This window comes from Glycine soja, chromosome 6, assembly GCF_004193775.1.
Source record: "Glycine soja cultivar W05 chromosome 6, ASM419377v2, whole genome shotgun sequence".
NCBI classification, from domain to species: domain Eukaryota; kingdom Viridiplantae; phylum Streptophyta; class Magnoliopsida; order Fabales; family Fabaceae; genus Glycine; species Glycine soja.
The window spans coordinates 35,012,788-35,024,086 of record NC_041007.1 but is presented as its reverse complement, the minus strand read 5'-3'; the positions used below and the strand labels follow the sequence as shown (position 1 = coordinate 35,024,086).

At 30.3% G+C, this 11,299-nt stretch overlaps 1 protein-coding gene across 1 annotated transcript; it reads right to left on the bottom strand.

The window, feature by feature from the left end:
• Positions 1-5,590: 5,590 nt before the first annotated feature.
• Positions 5,591-6,455, bottom strand: LOC114416828 (ethylene-responsive transcription factor 4-like). Its single transcript, XM_028381854.1, has one exon. It carries the CDS (start codon positions 6,348-6,350, stop codon positions 5,799-5,801), a length of 552 nt encoding a protein of 183 aa, XP_028237655.1. The 5' UTR covers positions 6,351-6,455; the 3' UTR covers positions 5,591-5,798.
• Between the last annotated feature and the right edge of the window lie 4,844 nt (positions 6,456-11,299).

The window sequence follows — 11,299 nt, the reverse complement described above, 5'->3', positions numbered from 1 at the left end:
ATACATCACTTGGGAAGATAATGACATAAATTCTTCAAGTGATTCAGAAAATAAAATCATAAATCTAGGTCTCATGGTGAAAAACTATGAAAGTGGAGAAAAGCGAAGTTGATACATTAATAGCGATTACTCCAAACACATGGTGGGAGATGCATCAGAGTTTATTCATATTTCTTCCAAAAATAGTGAACATGTGATCTATAGAGACAACAAACAAAGGTAAAATTGTTGGAATTGAAAAAATAGGTACGAATTCATCTACCTCCATAAAAAATGCTTTACTTATTGATGATCTTAAGCAAGTTTATTAAGCATTCATCAATTATGTGATAAAGATCATTTATTCAACAAGAGGATTTTAATGTTTGTCTATTTTTTATTATTTTTTTCCTATTATTGTTAACTTTTGATTGAGTTTTGATGATTGTTTTTTATTTAGTTTTGATTGTCTTGGATGATTGTGTTTGAGAGTTATGTTGATTGTCTTTGATTGATTACTTTTGATTATTATTTTTGATTGAGTTTTGATTGTCTTGGATGATTGTGTTTGAGATTTATGTTGATTGTCTTTGATTGATTACTTTTGATGATTTCTTTTTATTGAGTTTTGATTGTCCTTGATGATTGTCTTTAAGAGTTATGTTGAATATTGATTACTTTTTATGATTGTTTTTTATTATTATATTTTTATTATTTATACTGAATATGTATTTTTGTGAGTGCAAAATAGTTAGTTTTGAGGCCTTTTGATATCATTTGATTCTCATATATTCCAACAAGCGGTAACATTTTCTTTTGGGCCAAGAAATGATACTTTGAATGGTATGGCATGCTCTACTCTTTTAATTCATTATAAATTGCTGAATGTTTTTCTCCTCTCTACTCATGATTTATTTTTTATGTTGACAGAGGGGGAGAGATAGATAAAAGATAAGATAGACTTATCTATTTTATGTATGAGACAATTTTTTTTAATGAAATCTTCAACTATTTCATAGAAGCAATCATTGCAAAATCAAGGGGGAGTAAACTATACAGATATATATTCTTTTGTTTTTACTCCTGACCTATAGATGATTGTCATCATCAAAAAGGAGGAGAATGCGAATCATGCAGGTTTTAGGTTTTGATGACGCCGAAAAGAATTTGCTTGATAATTATTCTCATTATCAAAAAGGGGAAGAATGTGAATAATGCAAGTTTTGATGATGCTGAGAAGAATTCACTTGATAATGATTGTTATCATAAAAAAGGGGGAGATTGTGAATGTATGAATACATGATTTTGATGATGTTAATGAATAATCAAACAAGGTTATTTTCAAGATCACTTCAACAAACATTCAAAGGTTAAGCATTGCTTCAAGATTAAGACAAGATTGCTTCAATAAATAAGCATTGCTTCAAGATTTATTCAAGATCAGCTTTTTCCTCAAAACACATTGTTTCCAACATGTCAAGGCTCTAGTAATCGATTACCAGGCAATGTAATCGATTACCAGAAGACAAGTTTGCAAAGCAGCTTCTTAAAAAGGTTTGAAATTTGAATTTTGAATGTGTAATTGATTACCATTGATGTGTAATCGATTACTAGCAACGGAACTCTTGAAATTCAAATTGAAAAGTCATGACCCCCTTCAAAATATAACTGTGTAATCGATTACAGGTTTCTGTAATCGATTACCGGTGAAAAATTTGAGAAAAACTTTTTGAAAAGACACATATCTTCAAAACATTTTTGAAAAGGTATAATGACCTATATATATGTGTGTCTTACTTCAAAAAGTAAGAGAGAGATATTCTAAGAGAACTTCATTGTCAAATGCTCTCTCAACAACTCTTGGACAAACACTTGTAAATCTATTGAGAGTTCAACTAGGAACATCAAATTGTATTATCCACTCTAAAAGAGAGAAATTTTTATGTTCATCTTAGAAAATAAGTTGTAATCAAGAGACTGGTTGTCTCTTGAATTGTGAGTTTCATGAACACAAGGGAAAGAGATTCGTTGGGTGTTCCGAAGTTGTAAAAAGGTTCTTTTACAAAGTTAGTGGAAATCTCAAGTGGGTTGCTTGAGGACTGGACGTAAGCACGGGAAGTGGTCGAACCAGTATAAATCGAGTTTGCATTTCTCTCTTTCCTTATCTTGTTTATTTTATTGCAATCAATTTTTCCTTTCCTTGCACATTTAAAAGAACATTATTAAATTGATTGCTTCTTGTTCTTCTTCTGCATTCTAAGCTTATTATTTTAAAGGGGGGGTTAAAAGTTTGTTAATGGAAATTTTGAAACTTAATTCATTCCTCTCCTTTTAAGTTATTGAGGCCACTTGTCCAACCATACACTTTATTATAATAAGTGAAAATCGATTTTTTCCAAACTAATTTCTCACTTTCTTTTACAATAGTTAAGAAATCGATTTTCACATGATCTGATTTCTTAACTAATGTTTTTTTATACACGTTTAAAAAAAATATGGTGTAATATTTTCCAATTTCATAATTTTTTTAAAAGAAATATATTTTTATTATTTTTTTATTGTTTTCTATTTCATTTAAAACTATTTTTGTATTTTTTAATGTATTATATGGATAATATTTATTTTTTATTTTTGTGTAAAAAACTCTTTACTTGCACTTTAACCCTTTATATGGATTATTAAAAAAGGAGATTTTTAGTTGTTTCTATTGTCATTTTTGTTCACTCAATAAATTAGAAAAATATTTCAAACTATAAAAAAAAAGTTACTCCCCCCTTTAATATTAACATAGGTTAAATGAGGTATTTAAATATTTAGATAATTATATTGTTTATATTTTTGGGATACCATTTTATCATTCATTTTTTTTTAAATTACAGTAGAACAATATGGTGTTTTTTCATAAAAAATTTAAAAGTGAAAAATGATGACTCAATCAATATATAATTTGACTTTAATAACGTGAGAAACCTCTTTAAATGTGTTACAAGCTTGAGTCTATTTTAGCTGATCAACAAAAAAAAAGCTTGAGTTTAAAGAAAATGTTGTGATTCGCCAAAATAAATTATTTATTGAGGATTAACCTAGCTAGTACCAAATTCTAGAATAACATCTGAATATTTCCTTTCAAAATATTCTACTTTTATTTGGGCATTCCAAATGTTTTTATGTTCGAAAAGTTAACGAGACATTTTGTTTTATGATTCAACTTAAAAGCTAGAACAATTAAAGTAGAATATTTGGAATTAACTAAAATGCTATTGGCTGAAATTAATTATACGATTGATTTTTTTTAGATAAATTATACGATTGATTCTTTACCAATATTACTTATTACAACATAATTAATTCTTATAACATAATCGTTCGAAACATAAAAATATGCAATACCTTTTAACGCAATTTATTTCCTTTAATTTAAATTTTCCATTACAGATACTATTCAGGGGAAAGTAATTATATTAAGATTAATGATTGATGATAATCTGAATCTTGCGAAGGATGAAAGCAAGGAAAATTATGGATGAAACAAGGATGAGTATATATAGAGTTACAAGAAAAGAGTTTTTTACAAAAAAAATATAAAATAAATAAATATTTCTCCAAATAATACAACTCAAAAAATTAAAAAAAGAAAAAAAATTAAAGACATTAAAAAATAAAAAACAATTTTAAAAGAAATAAATAAATAAAAGAAATAACATAAAAACATAAAAAAAAACAATTATAAAATCAGTTCCTCAAAAGTCCATTTTTAAACATGTATAAAAAAAAACAATAGAGAAATCGACTTAAGAATAAAACAAGTGAAAAATCGGTTCGAAGGGAATCAATTTCTCACATGTTATAGTGTATCATTGATGTAAATATTTTTTTGATTATATTATTTGGATAAATATTTTTTTTGTTAAAAAACTCAAATATTAATAGTATTTGTTAAAAATAAAGTATGCACAAAAAATCTAAAATAATATGTACAGTTACGTAATTAGACCAACACAAATCACATTATATTTTTAAAAGTCGTATTTATGTTAATTTCTGATTAATTAGTAATATAAAATTATTTTATAATGTAAGTGGCATAACTATGATCATCGAAGTGTAACAAAGGTATACATTTGTGTGATAAGATTGCTCTTGAAATCATTAAAAATATTATTCTAATGTATAATTTTCGTATGCATATGTCAGCGTCTAAGTATAAATTCAACATACTATGGTATACGAGGGATCGAATACTAGATGTTAATTTCTTTTTTTTAATAAAAATAGGAATGCCAAATTCATATATTCTTAATTTTCTTTCATTTTTCAGTTAAAAGTGTATGTGGCCGTAGAATTGAGATCCGCGACGAAACGGGACAGGAAAGAGGGCACTCAAATCACGAGGTTGACGAAACAACAAACCGCCTTTGATCTAAAAATAAGGGTGTGAAATAAATCTCGGAGAAGAATATTCATATATTCTTACCAATATGATGATGCTCAAAAATAAAAATAAAAAATATTCGGAACCTTCAAAGTTCAAACCCACGCTCCCCATCATGAACCTGCAAAAGCTTCTTTTCTTTTCTTTTCTTTTTTTCTTTTTCTTTCATTCACTCTTTGCTTTTCATTTTCTTCAAATGCCGTACCTTGTCGTGAGAAGAAGTGGGCCTCACTGTGACACCATCACCCACATTTTTTCAAAAATAAAAAATATTTTTGGCTTTTACGCTGTGGATTAGCTGATTAGGGAAAACAAATTGAAAGACATGCACTCGGAAATTAATAAATAAATCGATTAAAAAAAATAAACTAAGGGAATTGCTGGCTTAATCAAAAGCTCAACAATGCTGGCGACATGCCTGCTAGATCTCATCCAATCCATTAATGTTTTTTGCGTCTAATTAATGTTCCATTTGGTTGATCGAAAAATCAATTTTGTTCTCAATTGGAATTTCATCCTAAATAACACTATTTTTTTGTTACAAACTTTTATTACGTACATTATTAAGAGGAAATAATTAATGATTGTAACAAAAAATAAGGAATGAACACTCCATAGACACTGAAAATAAATAAAGAAAATCATTAAAAAAATAAAAAAAAAGAATATAAATTGATAATATGTAAAATAGATCTCTTTATTTTCGGAATAAGCTTTATTTATTTATTTTCTGAATAAACTTAATCATAATCTCTATGTAATTGATTTTTCACTCTTAACTCCATCTCCATTTTTATGTTTGGGAATTTCAAGACAGATACTCTTGAACTTGGCTCCATTTTGTTATATCATTAAACACAATGACCAAAATTATCAATTTCAAAATGTAACAACCAAGACTAAATTTAACCAGAGAATAAATAGACAAAATATTATATCCTAAATAATAGTACTAACGTGAATAGTGATAAAACGAATATTAGAAATATAGGATAACATATGTCATGGTTCTTATTAAAGTAAAATTCCAATTAATAAAGACGAAAAATGCATCTAGATAAAACTGCTCCGTTGCTCTATTATAAGACAGAAACAGCAAAGAATATAACGAAAAAAGAATATAATTAATATATAAATGCTATTTTATATATATATAAAAGTTAACATCAACGGCAATAATGAGGTAAGAAATCCCTTCTTCCATTGAGAAAATAAAAAAGCAGAATAGAGAAAAAACATAAGCCTGCTTTTTTTTTTTTGTTTGGTTAATTATAATCTATGTACATAAACTCTAGCACCATGTCAACTACAATGATAACTTGATAATCATCATTCTCAGATAGAGAGAAAAAAACCGAGCCGCGTTAAAACCGGATCTTTTGCCGGTTCAGGCAACCTCGGGCGGAGGAGGGACATTAAGGTCAAGATCCAACACTTTCCGATGTGGGACCCGCTCGTAGTCCACGACCGAGGACGAGTCCGAGTCGCTGAACGCCGCCACGGGAAGATCGAACGACGCGCGCACCTCGGCACGCGCAAACGCGTCGAAGAACACCACGGGACGCGCCACCGGGAACACCAACGCGCCCGCGGCGGCGAGTGGGGCGGCAAGAGTAAGGTCCAGCGGCGGCGGAGACGAGGAGTCCAGCGTGCTGCTCTGGCTGGGACTACGCGCCGCCGCCGCGTGGGTGGGGAAATTGGTCTTCGCCTTCGTGCCGCGGAACTCACGCGCCGCCGTGTCATACGCACGCGCCGCCTCCTCCGCCGTATCAAACGTTCCTAGCCACACGCGTGTCTTCTTGCCTGGGTCGCGGATCTCGGCGGCGTAGCGGCCCCACGGCCGCTTCCTCACGCCGCGGTAACGGATCTCTTTATGGGCCGGGTTGGATATTCCGGCAACAACAACAACGTTGGATCTATTGATATCCCTTGGAGCCATTAATGTTAATCTTTCCGAAGAGTTTGAGATTCAGAGACAGAAAAAACTGAAAGTAGTGTTGTATATGTAGGCTTGAAAAATGGAAACAATGGTGTTGTGCTGTGTTTGAAGGGTTTTTATAGCGAAAGGTGGGATGAGAGAGAGAAGAGTGTGTGCGTGCGCGTTAAAAAAGCTACGCTCCTTTTGGGCGCTTGTTGCGTACTCAACGTAGATTCACTTGCATACATATTGTGCTCACAATTTCATTCCATGTTATTCCTTTCATGTGGCTAAAGAGTGGGACATGTTTTCAAATTTTAGAATAAAAAATAGTAATTTCTGTATATTGTGTTATTATAAATATATGTAACAAAAAAATTATATTATATTGTATTAATGAATATAAAATGATGTAATAAAGTGGTTAAATTTTATTACATAATTTTTGTAAAGTATTTTAAATTGACAATGGATATTTTTTTGTGTGATAAATAATTTTTAATAAAAATTAGTACTTTTAAATGCTTGAATTAAAAAAACGGAAATTATTATATTTTACATAAATTAGTAGGTTAACAAACTTATTATATTTTACAAGTGTGTTATATATTCATTAATTTACTAAAAGCGGAAATTAGTGTCATTAAATTTTCTATCTTGTGTAATTTTGCGCAAATCAAGTCTAATTAGTGTTTAATTAAAATAATTAATTAATTAGTTTTTTAAATACATCTAATTTATTCTCTTACAATCTTTTTTTTCTTTTTATAATACCTCTTTCTTTGAGGCCAATCTCTTAAATGAATATTCATATTTTAAAAAATTACCCTAACTTTTGATAAGGTGATATATTAAACACACAAAAACGTATCACTTCTCATATAATCTTTCTTGTTTATTTAATAGAAAACAAAATGAACAACACATGAAATAAACGCATGAGTTGTTCACCAAAGATCACAAACCTCATCAACATATTAACAAAATTGACCTAGGTGGTTATGGAGGAAGGATAGGTTTTCAAGGTTCATAAACCAATGGAGCATAATGTGTCTTTTCTCATGGTACTTCTCATTTACCATGTGTTAGGGTTGTTGACAAGTTGATGTTGTCAGTGGTCCGTTATTAGAAGGATCCACCATTCTTAGAAATGTGAAATCCTTAAATGTTAGATTACATTCCATCTAAGATTCAAAAGATGCAAGCCAACAAAGGATAGAGATTGTTCATGTTTGTTTTCTTTCAAAAAGTAAAAGTGTTCTTAGTAGGAAGGAAGAAAATTAAATAGGTTAGAAATAGGGCAACTAAAAATAGGAAGAAAGAAATATAAGTACTTAATATGTAAAAATATATTATATTTTACAAGTGATATATATTTGTTAATTTACTAAACATGGAAATTAGTTTCAATATAAAAAAGGGAATTAGTATCATCAAATTTATATTTTTTTTGTAATTTTGTACATGTCTAATTAATAATTAATTAAAATAATTAATTATTAAGTTTTCTAAATAACAATAACTGATTTGTTCTTTCTTATAATCTTTTTTTGTTTCTTTTCTATAATATCTTTTTTTAGGTCAATCACTTAAATGAAAGTTAATATCTCCAAAAATTAATCTGACTTTCAACCAAGTGATATTGGGCACACACAAAAAATAACACTCCCCATATAATATTTCTTGTTTTTTTAATAGAAAACGACATGAACAACAACACACACAATAAACCCATTATGTTGTTCATCGAAGATGACAAACCTCAATAACATGTTGACAAAATGGACTTGGATGGTGTTTATTGAGGAATGATAGGTTTTTGAGGTTCATACACCAATGGAGCAGCATGTGCCTTTTCTAGTCCTCCTCATTTGTCATATGTTAGAGGTGTTGATGAGTCAATGTTGCCAGTGGTCCATTATTTGTAGGATTCACCATTCCAGGAAATGTGTAACCTTTTAATGTTAGATTGCATTCCATCTAAAGGTGAAAAATTGCAAGACAACAAAGGACAAAGTGATAAATTCCTTGTTACCTAATTGTAGAACCAATTTTGAAGAAACTATCTTCCTTTGAGTGTAGGAGGTTCTCTCATGGCTCGAATGCTCTGTTATCTGCATCTTCTTCCATCTTTCTCGTATTTTGCAACTATCCATGGGTGGGCAAATCCTTTCATGTTGGGGTTAGATGTAACCAAACCTTACTCTTATGTGCATTTTTATGAAATATATGTATGCACTTCTCTTATTTTTTTAATGTTAGTGTTTTACTTTCATAGCTTGTTCTTAGGATGAGATTGTTATTAGAGAATACCTTTTTTATCTTGAATTGTGATAAAATGCCTGATCAATCTTGTAGCTACGAATAACACTTGGTTTGTCGATTATCTTTGGGTCATAGAGCTTAAAGCAAGTTTCTTTGTTAATCATGCAAGAGATTGGTTAGGAACTTGGACTCTTTTCACTTACCATGTGTTTGGATGGTGACATTTAACTGAGTAATTGAAATACTTGAAGTTGAAATTTCACATTTGGATAAATAATTTAAAGGGAAATTGAATTTATGTCATTTTAACAAAGAATTTTAATCAACGCAAAACAAAAAAATTAAAATTCTCACAAAAATTAGAGAATTTCAATTTCTTTGTGACTCAGTCCTCCCTCTCTGTTCTTTACGCTTGGTCTTGCTTGTCACTCTCAACCCACACTCACTCACTCTTGCTCATTCCTCTCTACCTGCATGCTCTCCCTTGTGACAACCGCGATCCTAATTCTCACTCTCTCATGGTGGCGATGACCTTCATTCAGATTGCACACTCTAACAGTGGCTACAACCTTTGTTCTCTCTTGATTCAAATAGCACACTCTCTTCATACAAGGTTGGTTTCTTATCTCCATTATTTAGGGTTTTAGTTTTTATTTCATTAATTTGCGATTTATGCTTTGTTCTCATTGTATCGTGTTATTTGGATCTGAAATTTAAACAAATTTGCTTCCACTGTTGCGGTTGTGGGAGAGGGCCTCGATTCTATTTCTATTTGGGGTTGAGCTAGGTGGTGAGCACCATGTGTTTGTGAACATGCATGAAAGAGGAAGAGAAAAATAATTGATAGTTTATGCTTAATGATGATATTAAATGGCTTGTACTTTAAATAATTGCTTGTACTTGAGTTTTATGGAAAAAAAAATTTCTTAAATGTGAAGATAATAAGACTTGGTATTGTCATTGATTTTGTGATATCAATGTAGTTTTGTAAGAAGACTTTGTTTGTTACTTGAAAGACATGATAGACTTGATTGTTCTTAAATTTCACAAAATACTCACCAAGCAATGATTGACAAAAACTTGAATACTATTTTAAAAGTCTTATATTTGAAAAACATTCACTGAAATGGGATTTTATAAATACCTCTAGCTAGCTTCAAACCTTGAACTTCCAACTGTAATTAATTGTATTTTTGGTATAACCTATTTTAAAAATACTAATAAGTTACCTCAAAATAACTACTGTTTCAAATTAAACTAAAATAAAAGTCAAGTGTTGATTGGTAATTAATTTGCTATGTTTATGTTCTGATGGAAGAGTTGTATATTACGAATGTCAATGTTTGTGTTTGTAATCTTGAAAGAAGTAAAATAATATATACTTGTCTTACGGGGTAAGTTTTACATACTCTCTACTTGTGCACATTAATTTTTTGCTAACTTTAGTAAGCGCTCTTATCCTTTTTTCCCATTCTTTCCAAGCAGGTACACATTCTCTTTCACATTTTTGCTGCAATTGATCCTCCAATTGTCTTCAAAGGGAAATCTCTCACGTGACATCCTTTTAAAATTGCATTCCTTTTGTTTAGTTTGCATGTGCACCATACTTTGAGTCTTTGATGTGTTTTGTATTTCTCTTTGATTTGGTTCGACATAGTTGATATGCTAGAGGGAATGCCTTGCTTTTTAGCTTGTTCTATTGAAATACATTTTATGATTTTAGAGAGGATGTTTTCATGTGCTCCCTCAAGCTGGGGCTTTCTCTGGACCAAATGTCAAATTGTCTATTTTGTATAATATAGGTATTAAATCCTCAACTTTTCATCTAAAACTTTCATATAGTAAATTTTTGTGAACGAATACCTTATTGTTGCTTTGTTCAATAATACTCAATTATTATCTTGTAGAAAAATCAAAGAATTTTTGCTTGATTGATTTTGAGATACATTCGCAATGAATATGTTTGCTAATTATCAAGTTAGAAAAAACTTTGCTTAGGGAGTATTTGTTTATGTAATTTGTTATTGAAGAGAAACTTTTATGTACTTGGTTTAATTACACACTGTAATTTACTACTTTAAGAAAAACTTTTGGTGGTTGTCATGTGTTTCTTTGGAAAAAAAATATTTATTTATACAATCTATAATTGCGTATTGTATGTGATATTTGTTATGTGCGGGTTAATCAAGTTAATAGTGTGTGTTGTATGTGATATCTGTTATGTGCAAGTTAATCAAGTTAATAGTGTGTGTTATATGTGATATTTGTTATGTGTAGGTTAATAGGTGGTATTAACTTCAATGGAGCCATCCAAAGGAAACATCAAGGGGAGAAGAAAGACGTCAGAACAAAATGAGGAAACAAGAAGTTATTTTACATGGAATTTGGAGATGAAATGTGTGTTGGCTGAGGTAGTAGGAGATAAAAGAAATTTGGACAATAAGAGTGACAAAGCTTGGAAAAGGGTAGCATACAATATTGCAGTTGTACAATTATCTACTAATTTCAAAGTCCAAGTCACTTGGGAGAACGTTAAAAACCGGATCAAACTTTGGAGATCATGGTATGGAGTTATGAGTGATATCCTTAATCATAGTGAATTTGATTGAGATAACACCCAAATACACAATTACTATTGGTGATAAAAATGCATGGGAGGAGTATGTTAATTAGAGTAACTAGTATTTTATATTACTATTTTGTTA

What these genes read in the sequence shown, in the direction of transcription:
- LOC114416828 (XM_028381854.1), bottom strand. Translation starts at nt 6,350, where the DNA reads ATGGCTCCAAGGGATATCAATAGATCCAACGTTGTTGTTGTTGCCGGA.